We start from the raw sequence: 25,509 nt of genomic DNA, 5'->3' as shown, positions 1-25,509 counted from the left end.
AACAGATGTGGATAACATTACATTAACCCTGGAAGGTTCTTAAGTAATCTGAGTCACCATCAAAACATGGAAGACCTATGTTCCTAAAACAAAGCCACTATTTTGCAAGCAAGCAGTAAAAATGTTAGGTCTGTAACTGTTATCACTATTACTTAAAACAAGTAATCAGTTTCAGTTTGGAGAAAACATATATGCAGCCTGTTGCCCTTCCAAGGAAATAACTTTTAAAGATTAATAATCTTCTAAATCTTGTAGTGCTAGAAATATGCAAGAGCCTATCCATGAGGGCAGATCCCCCCAGGATCCCCAATGGAACATATACAGAACAGCCACAGTACCAGGAGAGGAGGAGAACAGCACAGCTGGGAACAGGGAGAACAAAGTTTTAACAGAAATTATTAAAACTAAGCTTTTAAAAAGCTTCATAGTACAAACATTAGAGTACTTCCTTCTTTCTTGTGAATAAAAGTAACTGTTCCTAAGACGATTTTTATGAACAAGGGTCATCTACAAAGAGACAGGACTACAAACATCAGACGGGCAAAATAAAATGATCCTCTTAATTCTGAAGTTAGCTATATTTCATAGGCCAAATAGCAGAAGACTGGCTTTATATTAGATCTAAGGTAATATAGATGTCAAATGACATTTCTGAGGCAGTATGTAGCTGTGAAAAGATACCAGGAAAAGCAGAGTGGACACCTCCACAGAAAACATAATTATACAGCTAGGCACACAGAAAGTATCCTCTGGCAGACAGAATTAAAGCTGAAACAATCTGAAACCTCAGAGGCAATCTAGCTTTGCTCAGATTGTGTAAGAGAGCTTTTCCTGTACCTGATGAACAACTATAAAAACATTTTACGTTAGTTATATGTAAATTGCCTTTTTACTCTTCCTCATTATTTCCTACATTTGTTAAAATTTATTTTTAATTAGTCACTAAAGAAATATAAAGTATAAATATGTTTCTAGTGCTTTAAGATTAAAATAAACAGCTGTCATTAACGGCTAGCAATGTTCTAATATACCTACATTAATTTTGTTTGCTTTGGAAAGAATAATCCTGACAAACAACTATGAGTATTCAGCCACAATAATATAGATGTAAATGATTAAATACATAGGTCTATGATAAAATAACCAGGGAGAATGACCCACTTGGACATGACATACAGCCACTCTTCTCCGTTAATAAAAGTTTGTCTACAACATCATGCTGCCTATTGCTCCACTGGGTGCAGGTTCCCATGAACAAAGCGACAAGGTCACCGCCAGCCTTTTTGAGACAAAGTAATCTGTGGCCCTATAACTCTATCTCCTGGGAATTCCCTTGTTTCTTACCTGAACTAAGACTTCCATTTCTGCTACTTTCTCATTAGAAAAAGCCATCACATGAATAAAACCAGAGAAGTATTGTGTAAACATTTTATAATTTGTGTAAACATTCTATAAGCATTTTAAATCAAAACAGCATCTCCAAGTAGCACATAGTTGAAAGAGTATTAAAAAAACCCAACCAAACAACACTTGACGACAACAATGTACTTTGAAACCAAAACTACTTTAGTAACTAGAAGAGAGAAGTATCCATCTTTAACATATTCTACACTAAGAAAAGGAAGGCTATTCTCAGCAGGTTTAAGTAGGTGCATTCAAAAATCTGCACACCCTTTGAAATTATTAAAAATCCTAATTTTAAAGGAAGCAAATACAGCATCCCCTTAGGCTTGGGCTGTAATTTTATGATACAAGGAGTTTGGTGGAAAATACAGTACAGAGAATTCCTGCCTGAGCCACGCACTCCTGTCTACATGCCCTAGAAGATCAGCCCTTCTACTGGGCCAAAAAACTTATTTCTAGGATCATGCCATGAACCAGAACAGCTACCTAATCTTGCTTAAATGTAACCTGCCCAGCACAGGTCCACTGACAGCTATATTGGTCCTAACTGAAGATGAGAATGGGGCAATTATAACTAGGTGAGGATAGAAGGTGACAACTTAGCACTGCCACCTTTCATGTTGTAAAATAAAAAAAATAAACCCAACCTGTATGCTGTCAGAAAAGAACATTTTTTCAGTTGTTAAAGATGATTTTTGTAAGTGAGCAATAATTACCCATAGCAACCATTAAATTGTTTACCTATGGGCAAGCCAGTGATGTAAATGTATTTAATTTCACTGGGTCCTTTTAATAATACAAGTAATTGTAAATTGATTTATTTACTTCTTTATATAATTGTTTCCCCAGAATCTGTAGCTATTTTAAAAATTCTACCCTCCTTACAATTTATGCTTGTGGCCTGTTTTCATGATGGAAATTTTATTTGGCCAGGAGTCCAAATTTAACCTACATTAAATTCCTATTTAAATTAAACACCTACATAAGCACTTCTCCCTACCAAGCACTGGACAAATCCTAACCCTTGTGCTATCTATCAAGATGTCACTCACCAAAATTAGTAACGCCAGTTTTGTATAACAAGTGTATGCAGAGATTCACAACCCCATTCACTTACCACTCTCATCAAGTAAGTCCTCCTCGTCATCCCCATCATTATCCTCCTCCATCGCCTCCTCCTCATCTTCCTCCTCCTCCTCTTCCATATCCTCCTGCTCCAAGTCCGGGTCCAGGTCCGGATCACTCCCTGAGATTGACTCGTCTGACATGATTCCCAGTGGTGCTCCTTGTGCATTACCTGCTCATGTTCTACCGTGAGGCAGCCCTGCAAGAAAAGAAAAGAGGTACATAATGAGCCCATTAAATCCCAACTTTTGAGCCTAAAGGCTCAAAGTCATAGCAGGATTACTGCATATAAAAACACAAATCTGTCATCAGTCTTTTAAGTAACAGTTATATCAGACCGTGCACAAAATCCTGAAATGGAGAAAATGGATGCCATAAGCAACGTATCACAATGATACAGACCCAGCACTGTAGAATCAATATCAGAACCAATATATTAACTAATCACTGAAAACCACCTCTTTCTTGGTATGTTTGACATGTACACAGCAGAAAGATTCCTAGTATCAAAGTTTGATTATACAAAGATGCAAAAATAAATAAATTATGTGAACAATTTCAGAACACTACTGTCCAAAGATGAAGCACAGAAAAAAGGATCAGTCTCAGAATCCTATATGGATACCTGTTACCCTGATCCCTGACCACTGCAAACATCATCGCAGTATGCAGACCGTGGGTCGCAGACAGAAGCCACCCTCCTGACTTAGCTGTACCTGCTGCGAAGGTCACCCAGCTACTCATCACAGCCTGTCTGAAGTCTCCGTTCCAACCAACAGAACAGAGACAGCATTACCTTATAACAGTACGGACAGAAGGCAACAACGATCCAATTTTTAAAGGTTATACGTCCCTTTGTAAAGCAGGGTGAGAAGAAAAGTAAACACAAAGGAAGGATGGATCAGAGAGAATTTGCATTTCCTTTCTCTAAAATACAAGAATTGAAGCTGGCTGTGCATAACTTCTGTGTTACACTACTCCAGGTCATCACAGCAGAAATCATGGTACAAAACAACAATAAAGCTTAAAGGGAGGGCCAGGGCAATCATGAAGTCACAAGTTTATCTGTTCAGATCATGCACTGTCACTTCTGGACAGTGATGGGTACTCCTCTTCCATACACAAAGAATTATCATAAAGGAGCTGTGTCAGATGGATGAAAAGAAAGAAACACAACCAAGAACGGAGAATAAAGAAGGCATCTTGATCTCAAGGAACATGAAGCAAAGGATGTGTTCAAAAATCAAGCCTCAGAAGAATTACTACCTACACATTCCCCAGAAAGCTTTAAAGAAAGATGAGGGAAATATTTCCTTGTCACTCGTTTTCCACTGCTCCCTACTTACACCACATTTCCACTGTAAACTATAAAATGTTTGAGAACTAATCAAGCACTTAAAAAAAAAAAGAAAAAACTTCTAAGCAGATAAGGCAGCATACATATCTACAAATACTTCAAGAAACAGAAAAATGTCATTTTCAGCTGTGTTTCAGCAGTAACTAGATGAGCTCAGAAACTTGAAGGTTAAAGACACAACTCAACACCCCTGTAGCAGGGCTGAAAATCTAACTGTCAAGTATGCTGAATTATTCTAGCTGAAGTCATCAGTTCCTGCTTTGCCTCTCTTAGCTCCTCAATAACATTCAAGAGTGTCTCAAAGAAAATAAACACAAGGGAAGAACAGGCTTTGCGGAGATTGGTATTGGAATAGGAAGCCTTTCACCATTAGGTCCCAGGAACACTTTACCACCAGGCAGAGACAACTGAAGTCCCTACACTATTACACATGTCACACAAAATAAGTTGGCTTAGTCAAGCAGATGGTAGAAAAGGCCAAAATCTAAATTAGCTCAAGTGGAACTGTGCCAGTTTACACAAGCCAAAGAGATTCACTCAGCTTCTCTGGTCTGCTGGTAGGCAGGTACTGAGCCCTGTTGCTGTCAGCTTGCTGCAATACGGTGACCCCTGGGCACTGCAAGGTCCGGCACCTGCTTACTTTCTGATGTCTGGTGACTTCAGTCAAGAACTGCAGACACAAAGCAATCTCTTATCAGAAGTTTTTCCGGACAAATGCTGTGCTAAAGTCTATGTGTATTTCCAAACAGTGGCTTATTTTTACTTTTAAACAGCAACAATGTTCCCTTCCAGCTGATATTCAGCCCTAAGGAAAACAAACAGTGTTTTAGTCTTTACAGGTTGTATTCAAACCTGTAACTGTAAAGCTCCATGTGTTTCCTTACATTTCAGGAGGAGATGGCCAGTAGCGTTACCTTTGTGGGTCTCTGCTGGTCACCTGGGATTTCAAGGAGATTTATTTATTCCCATGTTGCCCATACTGTGCTCTAAAGCATCTCGCATGCTCTCTGTCGGAAATCATATCAACAGAAGCATATTAAAAATTTTCCCTGTTTTACTATCCCAGCAAACTAAGCACCAACTAAAAAACCAAACTAAACCAAACCAACCAAACAAACAAAAAAAAAACAAAAAGAAGAAACACAAACACTACTTAAACGGCAGGAATGAATTCTCATCTACAAATGGGAAAAGCAGAAGGGCTGTAATGGCACTAAACGCTCCAGGTCAAAGGACACATGACACAGTTTCTCCCATCAGTATTCTCCTGTGTGTCATCTCTCATGTTTCATCATTTGTCCCAGAACCTTAAAAAAAAACAACAAAAAACAAAAACAGACCACAAAACACTTTCTGAAAACTGTTTGAAGGAAAGGATATGGGTCCCTGTATTTCTATAAATAAAATCAAACCCAGTGGAGAGCAGCAGAGCAGCTATCTCTCAAACGGGAGTACAAAAGGGCTCTAATCTAAGCTTTATTTTTGTTTAGCAGTAAGTATATGTTCTCTATAAGCTAACTCTTGACACCCATTCAGCAGCCCCAGCCATATGCAGGAGAGTTAAACAGAAGCCTTCAAAAAGACTTAATTAAATCTTGCAGAAGCTGGGTGAAACAAAGATGGTTAACTCCTCTGTGCCTATTGTCAGGCTGCTGTCTGTCTTCCTCCCTCCCATCCTCCTCCTCCGCTCTGGCAGCTCCGCAGCCGCTCTCCATTGTGTAAGCCCTGGGTCTCGGGAGGGCTCCCACCCTGCCTGGTGGCATTGGGAGCACGCAGCAGGGACACGGCATGACAGGCAGGTAGGCATTACACAGCTGTGAGACTGCCCTCGTTTCTCACACCAATCTGACCCAGTTCAGAGCCTTCCACCAAGGGGAATTACACAACAGGGCCAGATTGTAGCTGTCGCTACTGTTTTATGGCTGAGTTATTCCATCCTGCCCCATCTCTTGCCTTTGCACACACAGGCACACCGTGCTCAACGTTTAATCGCTGTAGGAAGGGCACTTCGCAAGAGATAAACAGATTACCTTCAACTGATCAAAGTTACCATTTGTCTGGACTTTCCAGCTGTCCCACATTAGATCAACCCACAAGCCTCCTGCCCTGCTGCAAAAAGGGAAGCTGCACCCCGAGTGGTATGCTGTAAAGAGGGTTACCAGTACCAAGAAATACAAACCAAACCTGCTGCACCACGCTTTACAACAGAAAGCCAGAAGTCCATACAGTATTGTGCCCAGTTCAATACACAGTGAGGCCACTGAGAAAACAGGGTGGGCTATTAAAGTGAAAACACTTGGAAAAATTCCTCTTGCTTACTCAGAGTGGAGAAAAGAGCTGTCATGTTTATCCTACCCAGGAAGCTAAACCCTACAATCAACTGCACATCAAATTAACATCCAAGACAGCCTCTCTCATGTATTATGTCCTGTCTTTCAAAGATAAAAATAGTTCTGAAGTTTTGGGGGCTTTGCTTTTTTAAGGTAGAACATTTCAGATAGTAAGTAAATGCCATGTGGTGATGAGGCTGCCTCCTCCTCGGCCCGCACAGAAAGGAGGCCCAGTTCTGGATGAGGAACTTCGAGGGCTTGCAAATTCGGACACATTTCCATTGTCCTCATGTTTTTCTTTTGCTCTACAAAGGTTTAAAATCACCATTTCTTCTCATGTATGAAGATGAGAGAAATGTGAACTTCCCGTCTGAGCAAGTTTTTTCACCACAAGGTCACGCACACCATGAGCCAAACTATTAAGGGAAACAGCAAACATCATGGGATCTGGTGACTTTGCCCATTTGTGTACAACACCATCACTTTCATCAGAGGACTCATCAGCACTATAAAAACTAAACTATTACAAATGTAAACAAGTAAAAAGGAAGGATGCAGGACAGGGCAGACGGGAGTCCTTCCCCACCTGAGTAAGGAGGAGCAGGATTCCACTGTACCTCCAGGAAGCCACAAAAGCCAAAGTGGCTTTACAGAAGCTCTTTGCCTGCTACGACACAGGTGATTTAGGCACAGGACATGCTTGTTCCTGAGTACATGTGCATCCCATACAAATCCCTTCAGAAAGGGCAGGTTTAACACTAATGCTACTATGGTGCTGAATAGTAAAGAGGATTCAATCACCTCCCCAACCTCCAGCCAAGCCCAATATCTGGGACTCATCAAGATTTGTCCCTTAAAGCCTGTTTTGTAACCAAGACTTCACATTGGTCATTGTGGTGCCTGGCCATAGAAACAGGATAAAGCATGCTGGCAAATCACAAGAGGATTTGCACAGACAGCGAAATACCTGGTTTTATTAAAAAGTCAGTTCTGCATAATGCTCTTCAGTTTCTGCTATACAGTAATGTTTTATGGTAATAATAATTTCCATTATCTTTTTTCTTTTTTGTTTGGCAGCAAAACAGCTGGTTGGTAGGGGCCATAAGATTCCTCTTACGCACTCAGCTCACACACAAATACTTCAAACTGGATGTGTATGAAGGTAACTGCTGGCTCCTCTGGAGAAATCTCATCTTTTTGCTAGATCGCTGCTAGCACAGTTTTGGTACCTTATAGGTAACCTTCAGTAACTAATGGAAAATTATTATAAAGCATACAGATGGATCACTAAAGAAGTCATGAGCTTAAGCTTCTCTGTACAATAGAAAAAAAAAATCTTGTAACAGTTTGCAAGTAATAACTTGCAATGTTATTGCAAAATAGCAATGAATACTTTCCTGTTCAATTTAAAAATCTAATAAGAAATAAACCTGAGATCAGTGGGTTTGGACAGTTTGATTCTAACAAATAATAGAACTTCTCTAATTTATGTTATGTAACATATTAACATTTGTATTCTAAAATTATCATGTAAAAAAACAGCAAGGGAGGGGGGGGAATCACTTAAAAGAATAAATGCTTTCTCAAAAAAGAGCCAACAGTGTTACTGACCAACACTAGTCTAGCAGATCCCCTATATGCTTTTAACAAAGCAGGAATTTCTTTCCCCCAGCAATAACGCCCAGAAGTTGCATTTAAAGCCATCCTTAATTGATTACTTCATGATTTAAATCCCTTCTTCCTTGGCAGTCTGAGACTGTTAAGACTCAAGCAATAGAGTTTTTCAGCTGTGACTCACAGGTAACTGGTGGCCACACACTGCTAGCTGGGAAGGAAGAAAACAATTCTCCTCCTTCATTTCCTCTTGTTCAAATCACAATGAACCTAAGTGGCATTGGTCCCCTCTCTAAATGATGTGTTTACTACAGGAATATTAACTCAACAAAGAGAAAAGAAGCATCCTGTAAAATCATAAATTGCAAGGCATCCGCTTGCCCTGGACCACCTTTCTGAGGAAGGCAAGTGTGCTTCTCCCCACCCCATGTAAACATAGGCACAACGCATCTAGTCTTCGCCCACATTTGATGCAAGTTATTAAGGACCCCACTGTGATTTGTGGGAAGCAGGAATTGAGAGAAAAAATAACAGAGTGCTCTAAAAAACACTTCCATATATCAGTTTTGGGAGAGTTGCAGGACCTGCTCTTTTATTCTAAGTTAACAATCTCCTTCCTAAAAGGCACCACAACACTAAAAACGGCCTGAAACTGGTTGTTCCCTGACAACAAAAACAACAAAAGCTGCTGCAAGAAGGGGTGGGAGAAAGCAAAAAAAACCCTAAAACCAACCCACAAAGAAAGAAAAGGGAGAGCTAATCCTTCCCCTCTGCTGACATGACAGTGCTGGAACGGAGAATGTGACAATGAACATTACATAAGGCCTGGCTCCCACTGCGATCCCAAACAAAAAGAGCTAGCGCGAGTCAATGGCAGCATCTGCAGATCATTACACAACCTGGACTGGTGGCAGCGGCACACACCGGCATCATCCATCAACCGCTGCGGGAACCTCCTGCCACAAGGTCCTTTCACTCCTGTGTTTCAGAAGGGATGCGGGTACACCCTACTGCTGATAGTGTCAACATTTTGTAACCTTTAAAGAAAAAAACTGAATATCCTTCATAAGATGTCAGCACTCACTTCCACACAGACTTTGTAAGGCACTGACAAGCTCTTTATCTCTGGACAGAGCCAGCAGAAATGGGCAAACTATTTTTGTGTTTGTATATAAGTATGTACATAATTATGTGCCTAAACAATGTTGCATTTCTTTTAAAAGCAATTTTATTTAATCATCTTAAAGTAGAAATTGTCTTCCTATAAATCAACTCTTTCCTTTGAAATACCTGAAATTCCCTCACCAGTGAACCACGCTATCTAGAAAAGTGGTTTGTTTTGTACTGCATAGAAGTTCAGACTATTTGAGGTAAGAAGCATGAGATTGGTTTTGCTTCCAGTAATTACCGATATTCATTTGGATTAACACCATCACAAATGAACAAAAATTTTGTCTCTTACTTCACAGAATCTCCATTTATGTTTTTAGCTCTGGCAGCTTCTGTAAAAATGGCATTTGCATTCCCTGCTAAAGAAAACGTTGAGAAAAGGAAATTTTCCTTCCCTGATCACTGTTTCTGCTTTCAAAGCGAACAGCATTTCAACATAAAAGCCACTTTCAAGCGTGCTTTTGCAGGTTTTGCCCATGGTGCTACAGCTATAGAAAAACAACCACTACCTGTGAGTGGAGTAAAATCCCGAGAAGTTATTTTGAATGATGGGGAAGACTCAATAATAGAGCATAGCACGTCAGGATTCCAAATTATATTCAATACATTTTATATAGCAGATTAATTCGGGGTAAATTTGCCTACCCTGCATTAACGATAACCATTCTCGAATTCCAAAAGAGAGATTTTAAAAGTCAGGTCATGGGAGACATATGCCAAGCCTTCTCTTTGTGAGTACCAAAACTATGTCAAGATGTGAGCCAATTCCCACAAGCAGGGAAGATCCAGATAACTGAAAGATCCCTCTAGGAGTTTAAGCTCTTGTTATACATAGGTGCCAGAGAAGAAGTTATGTAATAAATCAAGAATAAATTACATAAACAGAAGCAGTGGAACAGAGAGGAGTGAAAACACAAAGAGCTAATCCCCTCTCAAGTAAAGATCAGTCACTGTCACCCTATGAAGACAAGCTATGGCTTTGGTCATTGAGATATGCTAACATTATGGCTTACTTCCTTGACGAGTATCCCACAGAAACAGACTTACATAGCTCATAAACAATGTTTTCATCTTTCAGAATGAGGAAAATTGCATGTTTTCCCAATGCTGAAAGGCCTATTTGATCTATCCTGTTTTCTCAGTATCGCCGCATCGACACACTCTTCTTTCTTTGCCTCCCAGAGAAGCACAGTTCATTGTAGGGGAATGATTCACTGTTTTTGACTGCATCTCTGCTCAGGAAACAAGCTTTCCCATCAGCAGCAGTCCAGGGCAACCCACCATCCCCTATGAGACAGACGCCAGTCACATTGCACACTGTCATCAACGGATCACAAAGTAAACACAACTTAACTCTTTCTTTGGTCATATGTCTGCATTTCACTACAAAGTGTTGCAGAGGTCTGGGAGTTTGTTTTTGATGCCTCATCTCTCTTCCTCTTCAGAACCGGACTTAAAACCTGAGGTTTTGATTTATAGAGTTTTTAGGAAAAGGAAGAATTCAACATGGTTTTCTTCCTCTTTATTCCCTACTCCATCTCCAGCAATGATAATTACACTAGCAACGTGAGAGCATTACTTATGCCACCTACAGTTTACCAAAGAAACTAGAACACAAACGAAAAAAGAAAGAAAACCAAAAAATCCTGAAGTAGGAGGAAATGGAAATAAACAGTTTTGAACTCGCATGATGTGAAGATGACAATTAGCATATGTTAGACCCAAGTTGCTCCAGTCTGTCAAGCAATCGGACATTAAACTAATTTTTATTGGATTCCACTGTAGATTAAAAATCCATTAAAGGATTAAAAACTGTCAGAAACATGGTTTCTTTCAGAGTCATTCCCTCCAACAGAACATTCTACTTGCACAGTGCTGGGAAAAGCTTGCATTAAGTGCCACTTATTAAGGTCACTTTTCTGCTGGTTTTGAGAACAAGTCACCAAAATCTGTTGATCTTTGCCTTTTCAACTAAACAGGTCAAAATAAAACACTCACACCAATCCTTATCTATCCTGCACAAATACATTTGTTTTGGTAACACCTTAAGATTGACACTATAGGCAGCTCACATGGAAAGTAACTGGATGAAATAGCCTTCTGTGGTTTTGTCCTTAGTAATGGAAGCGCCACTTTGGTTGCGTTTTGCTGGCTCAAAACCTCCCAATGGTTTGGACAGGCCTGCAAGGGAAAAGAATGCAGCTTACTGCCTCTCACCATACAGTACAAACAGTCCAACACACTGTTCAGGGGATCATTTGCATACACACACAAAGAGCACCCCAATTAGAGCTAGTATTACTTCACAAAAGAAACTGAGCTATGTCTCATTATATACATATTACATTTTTAGCTTATAAAATTGTGCATATATGACTCTACATACTTGAGCTTACTTTCAAAAGAGCTTTAAAAGCAGCACAATGCAAGTTTGGCTAAGGAGATACATAAATATTAACAGAAAGACAATATATCTTGCAGGTCACCATACCCTTCTGGTAAACATACCAAACTGTCCAGTCCCAGCATATGTTAAACAGGATGCTAACTACCATTACGAACGGGCACAAGCATATCCAATGCTAAAATAGGAAGGTGCAATTGAAAAGTGACATATTAGCAAATTATTAAAAAACACTGTATGGTAAATAAGGACCACGACAGTCATCTACAGAAGTAGCTGCTGGCTACTAGACACAACTCTTTTAGAGAAAAAATGTCACTATCTCTCAAATGCATAAATTCATTTAACTTTCATAAAAGCTAGGAGTGTCTTTTGTAGTACTTGCTCTTACTGAACAGACAATACTGTATAGATATTCATACCCATGCAGAATCCAAATGTTATGTTTCCAAGATTCAGAATCAAAATGATAAAGAGCATTCAGCTGTGATCTTCAAAAAACCATAACCTTTTGGGTATTCTTTCTCTCAAAGTTAAGTGCAAGTTTCAGGCAACTGCTTTCCCCAAGTGACCACTTTTTCTATCAAAGCTCGTTTAGTGTTTGCAAATGCTGCTTGACTGGCAGCCGTACTCAGCGAGCCAGTACAGAAGGAACTGCAGGCAAGCCAGTTCTTCTAGCGTCCTGTTGACATGTTACCATCCCAAGCGAAGGGGACCATATGTTGTAAGAAGTCAGCATCCCTACACTCAGCTGCCGGTATTTCCCAAAATATAACAGGAACGGAATTTCTTGTCCCATCTCTATTTTCCCCCCCCTCTTCTTTATTAGTTGGATTATTGAATTATTAGTCTTGAATCAAGGTTGCCAAGTCATTTTACTGAAAATACCCATTTGTCCAATTGTAGGAATTCTTGATCATTATTGATTTGGGCTGAACTCAGAAAACTGAATAGTAACTATAACTCTTCTTTTGATGTGAGCTCTTGGGTACAATTAATAGCATTGTTTAACAGAGAAAACTAGTTACATGGCACTTTCAGAGCAGATTTACTGGCGCTGCTGTAAAATCTCACTCAATTTCATTCATAGTTCTCTCTCTGTTAGGAATGAAGGAGGCAAATTATAAAAGTTAGACTTTCTAGAGGATGCACCTCCTCATCACAATGAAAGTGTATATATATATATATTCACAAAAATGTTCCACACTATCAGCGGCAGAGGCTAGCAACTCTGTATCTCATTCTGTTAAAATAAGCATTTCACTGACCAGAAGTATTGATTTAGTTGAAATACAAGATCTCCTCTCTCATTTTTCACGAGTGCTATGGTACATACAGGAGGAAGAAAAAGGCACCTCTAAACTTTTTTTTTTTTTTAAAGGAAGAGTAAGAAAAAAACCACATTTTCTTACAGAGTCTGCATGACTAAGCAGATCACCCATTTCCTCAGTGTTCTCCACACATTATCTGGGTCTTATTTCTCTCAAGTAGTTAACTATTGTCATTACAGAATAAACAAATTCAGATCACATAATAAAGACCCTAGCTACTCACTTTCCTTGGAGAACAGGATGTGAAGTTACAGTGGACAGAAACTTAAAAATGCTGGCTAGGGTAAATCTTACTATGCATGGTCCAGAGTTAAAAGCTCCCCCACGCCCCCAAAAAAACAGCTTCCCCAGGAAATTCACCTCCAGAGATAACAGGACCACATTGCAGGATTGAGGGAAAATTGGGGGGAAAAAAAACAAACAAAACAAAACCACGCTCTTTTGGGATAACAGCTTTTCCCCAAATGTCTCATCTCAAAAGCAGCTAACTTCTTCAACCCCAAATCTTCTCTGTTCTATGCAATAGTCATCTTGCCATCCAGTTTTCAAAGCAATTGCTCCACCCTGTTTAGAGCGTGTGGTATACTTCATACACTAAGTGTTGAAAGGCACTGATTTTGTAAGGTTTATTTTTTGGTCCAGTTCCCTCAATTTGTTGACACCTACAGACAAGAAACTTAAAACCCAACTGATGACACCACTCCTACAACAACTTCTTGAATTAAGAAAATATTCTTTGTTCCTGCTATCTCCCACACCCCAACATCCCCTGCAAAAACAATCTGAGTGTTCTTATTTCCTGTGCCCAGAAGCTTCTTTGGTTGCTGAGGTGCACTCCATAACGCTGGCATTTTTTTAAAGGAAGGAATATACAACTCTTGAACTACTTCAGGAAAGGAGAAGTCACAGCCAGCCATCTTTTCACACAAGTGTTAAGTAGCCATGATGCAAAAGTAATCTAAACCTCTGGACAGTTACATTACACTATGAATGCTGTTTCTTTCGCCTTCATCAGTGAGTGATACAAATAATAAATGCAAAGACTAAATAAAAGACAATGATAAACAGAAGATGGCAACCAAAACCTGATGCAAATCCCACCAATTAGAGAGACAGTGACATGCCCTGACACTGACAGACAATTTTCGGATTTCACAGGCACCACAAGGGTAATAAACCTTTGGCCTTGATTAAATTACCTATTTTCCCTCTTGCTGATTGCAGCTTCTCAGGCCTCGGACACACTCTCTGCAGCAGCTGCTCTTTCCCACTAGCACACCACTCCCATATTTGCCAGCACAACTATCTGTGTGGCTGTACAGCAAACTGATTCAGCTGAAAAACAACCCGGAAGCAAAATTCAGTTCCCAAATGTAGTTTACTACAAAGTTGCACGAACAGCTATGCAGGCACAAAGCAAAAAAAGTCAGAGGGTGGGAACAAGCAGCCCTGGGTATGGCCTGACTGAGCTGGCATCACTGTCCACAGGGCCATGGTCTTAGCAGCCAGAATGCTGCTCCAGCACAGCGGACGGACAGTGTTTTGACTTGAGAAAGCGAGATGGTCCTTGTGACAAAGCTTACCTTGCCAATCAAAAGGACAGTGCATGTATCTGAGGTGAGACATGAACATTCTCATACTTAATCCTCTCAATTGTCTCTTTCTTTAAATAGTCATGGCATCACGATGAGGTTTGTGTGGAGAGGTATCTATTTCTGAAGTTTATTTTGTTGCTTGGTTTTTTTTTTAATTGAAAAAAATCAATGTAATTGATTACATACATTACACTACACTCAAAGGGCAAAAGTAACATAAATTATATCATGCAGTTAGACACCCTTGATATGCACATCTCTCTCCCCATACCAAATACTTTTAAACTGCCCAGAGCTCAAAGCAAAATACCAATAGACCTCGTCATGCAAGTCCTTAACATTTAACATATTTAATGATAACCTCTACGAACAGGTTCTTGCAATTACATGTGGGTACTAGCATTAAAGGGGCAAAGAAAGGACAAGGCTCTGTTCTAGGCAGCAGGAAGGTAAGTTCCCCTGACCTAGAGAAACTGGTAACTAGCACTAACGGAAATTTCTCTAGATCAGGGCAGGTCCCCTCCTAAATGCACTCAAGTAGGACTCGTGAAAGGAACACCTCTATGTGGCGACAAAGGGAAACGATGCAACCTGCACCATAAGAACAAATGGGTAATTTCTTTAACCTCATGAAGAGGAATTTGCTTTGGCCATGATGCCCTTGCCTGAGATAAAGGGCTAATTTTTAGCACCTGAATAAAAGAAAATCACTTCCTTCAGCCCTCTACCTTTCTTTATTTTCATGTTGTGTCTTCTTATGTCTGGGATAAGTAGATATCCCCAGGCTGCCCTAGAACACAGACCTTTCCCCAAGATCTTCAGGGAATCAATATTTTATTTTATTCTTGATCTCAGAAACCTTTGCTTTGCTCCCAATCCACACTATACTTTGCTGCCTGCTTAAAAAGCATGGCTCCTGGCACGCGCTGCTTTCTTCGCGTGAGGACCAACCTTCCCACAAGAGCAGCGTCTCCCAACCCATCCTATGCAACAAAGGACCACTGTGGAGTTCTGGCCATAAATACATACTGGTATCCATAGCCTCTCATGCATGTTGCCTGCTTGCTTTGTGCTCGTTTCACTCAACACTTGAACTTCACCCAAACTGCTCAAGGAGGCATAACCATCTTTGTCATGAAGTCCTAAAAGCCTTCTCTCATTCCTTCTCCTGCTAGGAATGAAGTTGCCACTCCAGAAACTGCTACTCTTGGTCTCCGTTTTCTGACCAAGGCCACAGGTAACCCCTTCCACATTTTACAACCTCATACTAAATAATGTCACAGATAAGTGAAGATATGGGTGAGGAGAGAAGAGACAGGTCCCCTCAGCAGCCCTGAGAAAGACATGTGTCTGGCATAGGATGTAGGAGGAGTTCCAGCACAGTAGGACAAAACAAAGTAGAAAAAACTGAAATCCTTATCTCCTGAGTTCTACAATCCTTCCCCCATCCCAGATTCATTATTTCTGGAAATCTAGAAAGAGTGTTTTTATTCAAAGCTGGGGGTTTTTGTACCAGTTTGGAGTTTCCTTAACGAAATTAGGAAAAAATGTTAGCTAAATTGCAGCTTCTTCATTTTCATCTCTCACTCTACTCCACTTCTTGTGGTGCAATTTTTCCACAATAACAACAACAGTTGTAGTTAAAACGGCAAGGCTTGAAAAACTAGAGAATTCCATTAAAAGGACATGACAGTGTATTTTAAGGAAAACTGTATTCCAAAACATTTAAAAACTGAAAGAGACCAGCAACAGATTTAGAAATAGGAGGAACATTACTTTCAGAACCATTCTAGTTCACAATAATTACCTTTAAGAGAAAAAAAGAGAAAGAAGCCTCGAATTTAAGCTTTGTGTCCTCCCAAATCTTGTCTGTTGTGGAGGCTGACAGCCCTCCAGAATGACATACAGAGCTCAAAAATGTTGTCTAGACTATGATTATAACTCATGATTGCTGCCTTGCTCTTGCCAATCACCAAAATCTCAGGGCTCCACAACGAGTTGTATTAACTCTCCAAAGCTTGCACTGAGGCATGAGACCCCAGGCCAGATGCAAGACTCCACCAGCCCTTCAGTGATGCAACTGACTACAACAGCCACAGGCAAGGAGAAAAACACACATGTGGGGAAGGACTTTCAAACTTAAAACACTCCTAGAGTAGAAGCAACCATAAAGAGAAGCCAGAATATCATAAAAAAAAAAAAAAAAAAAAAAAAAGGGAGTCACTGCAAGTAAAGACACTATTCACTTACAACCACTTCTGTCTCTCTTCATTGCCTTCTCTTTGTCAGCAAAATGGGTCAGACAAGATAACACAGTAAAGAGAACAAGAGATACAGAAGGAGGAAGGGGACAGACACCCCCTCCAAGAGGCAAGGAAATTATTCAAAGATTAAAATATAAACAGCTTCCCTCAGCAAAAGGATTTTATCTCTAAGTCCTCCTGCACAGGGCAGCCCGAGAGTGCAAAGAAAAGAATACAAGACTTTGCTTGTCTTGATGAAATAATAATATAAGCAATAAAGGGGAAAGGTAGCACTTGGCTGGAAAATGCTCTGAGGAGGTAACTTCTTCCAGGACAGTCTCTTTCAGAGATAAGAAAGCCATTTGCTATAGTACCTGCCTTTCCCCAAAACCAGAGCTACTGAACATACATATTACGTCTGATGCTTGCTGCAAACATCTTTTCTGCACAAGAGCTGTTCGGTGTCCGCACCCATTTCCTACCGAAGTCAAGGGAGCACCTGGGGAAAAGGCCATCTAGCAGCAATCTGCCACAAGCAAAGCATCCATCTCCTGCAGGCTCTATTTCCCACGGCCCTTCCTCCATCACATGACTGGCACGCACTCGTCCTGTGATGGGGAAAAGATCAAGATGTCTGGAAAGGTGCCTACCAGGACTAAGCTGCTGTCACGACCGGACATGTTCCCATCACAATCCCAGAAGGATTTAGGAAAACATCCCAAACCAACTGTCCTGATGAGCAACTGAGAATCCACAGGCAAATCAATCACCTCCATAATGGCCATGGCAGGAGAGGACTCACAGCTTTTTTTTTTTTTTTCCTCTCTACGTCCTTCACCACTTTGGCAGATAGGACACAACAGATACCATTCCTTTTGGTGGACAAGAAATACACTGATTTCATACTGGCAGAGAAACACAGGACACTGCATCCTTATGCAGTCACGCTCAAAACTACCTCTGCCACCATGAGCACATGCAATTTCTTCCCCCAATGACAAATTTTTACAGAATGTAATGACTTAGCCCCCAACACTGACAATATAAAGTTTACCTCTCACTACTAGTGAGTAGACTTCTTAAGAACATGTTATCAAATTTTTGAAGAAAAAGACTGGGGCAGATATTCCAGTTTGTTCAGGAAATAAAACAGCCATCCCTGTCCTTCCCCATCATCAAAAACAACAGTGCTTCCCAAAAAAAGAGATCACAAACATTTGATTTCATTTAAGTACATGGTTCACACAAGCACATTTATTTCCTTGTCAGAAAATGTATATTTAATAGATTTAAAGGAGTGCTATAAATGAACAACCATCCTAATCAGATCATTTGACTAACTCCAGTTTGGGCGAGAAGAGAGACCTAGTCTGAACACGACTGGGCGAGATCTGTTTGGCATGTGCAAATACTCCTGTACTTGTATGGTGGCATACACACTCATACATTAAAAGTACATGTACAGTGTACGTGTGCAAATACTCCTCATGCATATCTTTCAAATGATACTTCAACCTGACTTGATGACTTCAAGAGATAGAGACATCCTAATTTCCTTTAATAGTTACAAGCATCTTCCTAATGCCTTCAGTGATTAATCACATTCATTGTTAACAATCTGTGCATTTTTCCTAATTTGAAATAATCTTTTTAACTTCCAGGCACTGGCTGCTATCATATCTTTTTCCACTAAATTAAAGAGCCCTTTGGTACACAGCCTATTTTGCTCAAAGAAAACTAAGAAACTTTTAAATACCTCACAATAAGCTAAACCAATGGGGCACTTTGAGAAAAAGTTTTATAATGAGTGACTACACCTTCATTGCTTTTGAACATTTCTTTAAAAACACTATCTTAAAACCTGGTCAAAATATTCCCCAACTGATTTTACCTCTCTATTCTTATTCAGAATTTCCTGTTATTATGGATGTACATTAGTATTTAAAAAGTGATTAGCTTATTTTAGTAGCCCTCATATCTTCAGTATTACTCCAAAGACTCACATATTGCCATACATCTGCTCTGCTCCTGCCATCCTTTCCAAGGTCACTGGTTTCTGGAAGCACAATTCTTCATTCTAGACCTACAGCTTCCAGTCTTTCCTACAATGTGCATAACTGTGCTCCAGGTCTATAAAAACATATTTGGCCATATTAGACTCAGTTACCCAAACAATTCAGAAGACACTGTACAGCTGCCATTCCTTCTTCATGCTTCACCACTCAGGGCAACATTTACATAATCCACAAATTTGATCAGCTCTAATTTCATGTTTTCTTCCGGGCTACTGATAAAAATACTACAAAGCCCTGGACCTACTATAAATCCCTGAAAAATCCTCCATTCATATTCTGTTTCCCACATCTACTATTTTTAATCTAGGTTTTGACTCACTGACCATACATGAAACCATATCTGTTGAAAAAGATTCACTTTTCAACAACACCCTCACTGATTATCATTAGAGGAGGCATGGGAGTATAATTATCACACAAATCCCATATGTAAAAATATGTTTGATACAAGAGCTTTAATTACAATATTTTGATCTTCTAGAGCACTGGCACTCACCAGCCATGTACCAGTTTCCTTTACTTCACTAATTTTGAGTAAATCCTACCACCAGCCCTCCTCAATCAATTCCTTTTTGAGTAACATCCCGTTTTCCAAGTTGACTCAGCAGGCTGTGTGAGCACCTCTACCACACAACTCCTTTCCAGGCTTTGTCAGGTTCATAGATTTTGTTTGGTTTGGGGTTTGGTTGGTTGGTGGTTGTTTTATTAGCCTTTGGGTACAACACACAGCTAGAGCAATTCACATGAAATCAATACACTTTAACAACCTATTTATTCTGAATTCAACAACTCCAAATATAATAACCCACACTTACTTGATGCTGATATCCTGGATAAGACTGAGTTTCTCAGAGACTGGAGAAAATCTTTAATGAATTATCATGTCTCTAAAACATTATTTCCATGGTTCTGAAGGGCTAGAAAAGCTTTCTTTGCAAGCAAAAAAATTTAAGTAAAAAATTTCATGCCAAAGGAAGATGTCAAGATTATTGCTACCTCCACCATGTTTCAATTATTTCCCACATTGTGCTTGCCCTACAAACTCTTTGTACCTGATCAGCCATATTGGCTAAGTAAAAGAAAGGTCCTGTAGTTTCTGTTAACCAATTCTGCCCCTTTATAGCTCCAGTTCTTTGTTAATTAGATCAAGCTAGCTTTCCACAGAAAATGCCACAGTAAAGTTATCTGCCTGTAATCTGCCAAATCACTACAAAACCTCTTTAATTGTTTTTGTAAGTTTAGTGCCTCTCTTAAGGCTCTCGTTATGTAAACTGCATTGTTTTGCATGTTAGGCCTCGATCAAAGTCCTCCTCATGTTCAGTATAAGTTTTGATATATTTGTAACACAAAAAAGCATGTGGGTATGTTGAGCTTTTCCAACTTTGATTTTCTACTTAACTGCCAGCAAAAGTCCACCAGCGTAGAACCAATTACAGTGGCAGAAGAGAGCTTCTGTTAATGTGCTTAATCCTAGAAATTTCAGTTGTAGCAGTAGAAAGTGCTTTGTGCCAGTGTATTGCATCTACTAAGGCTTCTACCAGCATCATTGTGCGTGCACATGTAGAGGAGGAGGAGGACAGAGTCACATCAAGTCATATCAGCAAGAAGCTGGTTCATCTCATCAACTCTCCTCCTTCTCAAATAGGTGTTCAAGAAGCTAATGGTAACTGCACTTTGCAGCTGAAAAACTCTTCCCAGGATTTAGGACAGCTGTAGAAGGCACTGTTTATAAGGTTTGAACACTGTACTCCATGTTTATACTACAAACTACATTGATAGCATCTAACAGATTTCTTCAGCCTCATTTTGAAGCAACTGGCTAAAAGTCTTCCCCTTAAGATTTCTGCATCCTTGAATGATATCTTCAGTCATGAAGTTATTCAGCACTTTTCTCAAGCACAGAATCAATACCTTCTCCGGACAGGTGCACACAAGCCTTTACATCTTTCTGATGTTTGAATAACCAACTCTCACTAATATCTAATTTGGTTCATTCTTCCTTTCTTTGTTTCTGCATTCAAACTTGCAGATACACCTCCAGAATAGCAGCTTTGGGACAAGCTGACAGGTCACCACAGAGTGCTTCAAAACACTGTTCCTACTTGCACATTTTAGAGCACACTGAAAACATGGTTATTAAATTTCAGTGATGTAATACCTCCCCCCCCCCTTCAAGTAAGTTCTAGTTACCTTCAAGATGCCACAAGATTTTTAGACGTATCAGACTGACCCCAACTCCAGCATTACCACTAAGCAAAAACAAGATTTAAATTATCACAGCCGCTCTGAGAGTACAATAGCACCAAATCAGTCTCACTTGCAGGACCAAACTGACATTCTGCTATTTCACTTCAGACATAAAATTGAGCCAATGGTATGTCTGACATTAAAGAATTTCTAAGAGCCTATTTTCTGTACTTTGAGGTATTTTTCAAAGCAACAATTCTTGATAAGCTTTATATCTGTATGGCTGAAAGCAATATATGCTTTTACACACACACACCTTTTTTTTTTTTTTCCCCAAAACTTGTTTCAACTTCGGATATACTAATTTTGTTAGCAAATATGTGCAATTAGCATTTGCTGGTTATCACATACAAAATATTGATCAGTAACTTTCTTAGTATGACTTAGAAGTCACCAACTAGCTAGTTTAAAAGAACTGACTTAAAAAAAATCCCAAAACAACAAAACACCACCACCATATTCTCAGAAGTCCAACCAGCTTCTAAAGGTGCCTCTTCAACAATTTTTTCCCCCCTCATGGCTACCTGTAATTCCACCTTCTTCTTCCTCACAGTATGTAATGACACTTGATTTCATCAACTAATTCTGCCCCCTTCTCAAACGACAAATAGTATTACTTTATCATTCCCCTTCATCTTTAAGATTCTGTTTCTTAATAAGCATAAAACCCTAGAAACTAAACTTAAGGTTTCTAGAAGTTAACAAGAAATGAAGTTTTCATTCATTGTTTCAAATTACCTAAATATCAGATTCGACACATGCTATTCTAAAAGTTGGAACGTAAATATTGATTTCTACTTCTTCTGTGTTGGAGCAAGTACTTAATAAACACCAATTTGGGGGCAGGGGGAAACCACAGCTCTCTATAAATTCTTTTATTTTTATCTAGCTAAAAATATTGCTTAAACACAACAAATTCCTGTCTTGCAATGAGCATTTTCTGAAACAAACCCAGCTGTAATTAACTCAACATACTTGATGATCAGGAAAATGTTATGTAGAAATTAGTTTGTGTAAACAGAAAACACACATCTCAAAATTATATCTGTACCAAGTATCTAGGAATATCAAATGGTACTTAACCTCTGCAGGAACTAAGTTCTCCAGAATTAAGTTTAAAATAAGAAACTTTGTTAGCAGAGAATATTTATCCTACAGGGTTTTATCTCCCAAAAACTTCTAAGCACCTGAAGGAAAAAAGTTCAAAAAGATGACATGAACATCTGCACTGCAACTAACCGCATTCTTAAAAATATTGCTTCTAAATGTAACCGATACCAATCAACAACACTATTTGAACACACTTCCTACGTTACTACATTCTGGATTTGCATTTGATCAAATGGGATTCAACTCAATCCTCATGGGAAAAGCCTCACTCCACTGCCTCTCCCTTCCTAGCCTAGTAACTGGATACATCTCAGAGAGGTATTTGAAACGATGAAATTCTGAAGAACAAAGTCAAGGCAACACAACAGGCAGACCTGCTGGCTGGGAGGCACAACCAGTCAGGGTATGTGCAACAGCAAAAGAGTTTGGAAGGGCCAGGTAGTCAACAGTCACCACTAGCAGCAACTGGCATGTGTGGGAAAGGATGGAAAAACTACTGTTCAATACTGCACAAGGTATAATTTGACGCATGTGTGTATGTATACACACATATATGTATACACACATACACATTAACGAAGCTCTTTTCAGACATGCACAGCAGGAGGATGAGACAACGGTAGTGTGCGTGAGTATACAAATACATACATGCACATACATGTATATGTACACACAAACACAAAATGTAACACATGGTGAACAGCAGGCTAAACATGAGTCAGCAGTGCGCCCTGGCAGTGATGCAAGCTAACAGCACGCTGGGCTGTATCAGCAGGGGCATAGCCTGCCTGATCGAGGGAAGCGATCGCTCCCTTTCACCTGGCACTTTTCACACCCATCTGAAACATCATGTGCAGTTTTGGACACCCCCAGTCCAAGAAAGACACAGATAAACCAGAATTAGTTCGGTGGAGAGCCACCAAGAAGCTCAGGGGGATAGAGCACTTGCTGTGCGAAGAGAGGCTGTGAGAGATGGGGTTGTCCAGACTGGAGAAGAAAAGGCTTTGGGAGTTGACAGCAGATCTCCCATACCTATGCAGAGGCTATCAAGAAGATGGAATGCTGTGCACAGGCTTTGCACAGAGGCATGCAGCAGGAGGACATGAGACAAAGTGCAACAATGGAGGTTATGACCTGACATAAAGAAAAGGTTTTTCCCTGTGAGGACAGTCAAGCACTGGAACAGGGACACAGAGAGGGATGAATCTTTGCCTTTGGAGGGTTTAAGACCTGAATGAACAAAGCCCTGATCTGAACTTGGTGTTGATCCCACTTTGAGCAGCAGGTTGGACTAGATGCCTCCTGAGGTTCTTTCCAACCTGAACTATTCCATGACATCAACTTGGATTCCAGAGAACACTATAATGGGTTGTTAAAATTTTCTATGCCAGATCATACCTTTCAAATCTTCATTAAAATGCAACTACTATTGAGATGAGACAGAAAACACATTGTTTGGTTCTTCTTCTCAAAAGAGCACAAGACATTCCCATCCAGGATCTGCAATACTCTCAAATATCAAAACTGGAATTTCAAGAGATTTTAGGGATGCAGAAGTTACCAGTTACCCGGGTGTAGTACGAGTGGAACACAGTGGCTAAACATTCAGCTTTTTTTGCGGCGTGGGGGAGAAGGTGGTATTCAGTCCGAGGCAGCATTAATCCAGAAAACATCACACATCCACAACAGCTCTTCCCTAAAGCAGCAACAGCATTTTTCTTGGAAATTTCACATTCAGCACCTACTGTTAATGAACAACCCCTGTATTCTGATGCTGATACAGTCCCAGGATAAGAAGCTACATTGTTCACTCTGTATATTCAGGATGTATAGCTTCACACCTGGAAAGAAGCCTCACTTAGCAAACCAAGGCCAGGCCAGAACTCCCATCAGAAGCACCTGCAGTGGTCTAAGCAGGCTGTTTTGTTTTCATCCCTCTGCTGGGTGCTAGTGCCCCTAGAGCAGAACTACCAAAACAAAGGCTGTTTATTCTAAACTAATTGATTTTGCATTGAAGCAGACAGAGAGTGCTTACAAGGTCCATTACTCTAAGTCAGGGAGGGGAGGGGAGTTACCACCTTCGACCAGGCAGCAGGAAGATCCTAAACCAATACAGAAGTTTCTGCAGCAATTTCCTATGGGCTAAGTGATTATTCACTAGGCACGATGTTTGGATAACCATACAAAGAATATCGAACATTAAGAAAGTTAAAAAGACAAGCAGATGTAATCATTAGCATCTTATTAGCATAAAAAACAGGAAGAAAGAGCTCTATTATTTCCTTCTAAAGATATTTTTTTTCCAATAAAGATTCCTCACTTGCATATAGACTAAAGTGATGTACTAAGAACTTTTTAAAGCACCAGTTTTGTACAAATCAGTGAAGGGGCAGGAGGGGAAATCAACGGAGTTTATGAGTGTCTCTCAAATGTGAGCACCGAAAAGTCCAGCCACCGACGTAACCACCAACAAAAGTAGCCCATAAACTATCCCATGGAGGGAGCAAGCTAAAAAGCAGAGACAGGATCAAGCGAGAAGAGGTAACAGCTCAACACACCGAGCCTTCTTCCTCCAGAGCTCACCAACAAGTCTCGCAGACGCTAAATTATTACTTTGCGCGTCTGTTTACCAGTCCTACAGATCAGCGCTGTTCAGTCACGGCAGGAGCATGACAACGACTGTTCGTTCCCAGGCACAGCCAGACTCTGTCAGGCCCCTCTGGCTCAGCACCCCCCCTTCCAGCACGGGCCGACCCCCGAGGAGCCACGACACCCCACGGGAGGCAGGTGCGGCCCCCCCCCCGGCTGCCCGCCCACGCCCCCCAAAACCAGAAACTCGCTTAGGCCCCGAAACGCGGCGGGATGCTGAGGGAGGCGACCCGCGCTGCCCTACCGGCCCCGAAGCCCGGCCCCGGCGGTCCCCGGGTCTCAGCCCGACCCGAGCCCCCAGGCTCAGACCTGGGCCCAGCCCGGCAGCCGCGCAGCCCCCGGCTCCCTCACACCGCCGCCCCCCCCGGGCCCGGCGGCGCTCCCCCGCCGCTTGCCCAAGGGGCCGAGCCTTTGCCCCGCCGCCCTCCCGCCCCCTCAGACCCGGTGGCCGTTGCCCCTCCGCCCCCACCCCCCTCCACCCCCCGGCCCGGCAGCCGTTTCCCCGCCACCCGCCCTCCACCCCAGCCCGGGTGTCCGCTCGCCGACCGCCATAGCCCCCCCACCCCACCCCGGGCGGCCGTCGCCCCACGCCGCTCCCCACACACCCCCGGCGGGGCGGGGCGGGCGGCCGCGGGCCTCCGCCGGCGCGCCCCTTCCCGGCCCGCTCCCATTGTGGAGGCGGCTCCCCCACCGCGCCTTCACCGCTGAGCTCTCACCTCGGCGGGGGGCGGGGGGGCTGCGGGTCGCGGCGGGCCCCGGGAGCTGGCGGCCGCCCGCCCGCCTCCGTCCCGGCCTCGGCGCTCAGCCGCCGCTCGGGGGCCGCATCACCCAGCGTCCGGCTCTTCCCCCCCCCCC

The 25,509-nt window shown here is 41.3% G+C and overlaps 1 protein-coding gene across 3 annotated transcripts in view; it reads right to left on the bottom strand.

Moving 5' to 3' along the window:
• RAD54L2 (RAD54 like 2) overlaps nucleotides 1–25,509 on the bottom strand; it is a 71,182-nt gene extending 45,673 nt beyond the window's left edge. For 2 of the 3 annotated variants that reach the window (XM_075053424.1, XM_075053419.1), the window contains exons 1-2: nucleotides 25,371–25,509; nucleotides 2,522–2,728 (exon numbers count right to left, since the gene is read on the bottom strand). In XM_075053424.1, the coding sequence (XP_074909525.1) occupies nucleotides 2,522–2,672 (151 nt within the window). In that variant the 5' untranslated portion in view covers nucleotides 2,673–2,728; nucleotides 25,371–25,509. Of the gene's footprint in view, nucleotides 1–2,521; nucleotides 2,729–11,072; nucleotides 11,182–13,934; nucleotides 14,004–25,370 lie in introns of those variants that run through there. The other variant, XM_075053420.1, reaches the window with a different exon arrangement.

This window comes from Buteo buteo, chromosome 21 (genome assembly GCF_964188355.1).
Source record: "Buteo buteo chromosome 21, bButBut1.hap1.1, whole genome shotgun sequence".
Classification (NCBI taxonomy): Eukaryota; Metazoa; Chordata; class Aves; order Accipitriformes; family Accipitridae; genus Buteo; species Buteo buteo.
This window is presented reverse-complemented; position numbering and strand designations above follow the sequence as displayed.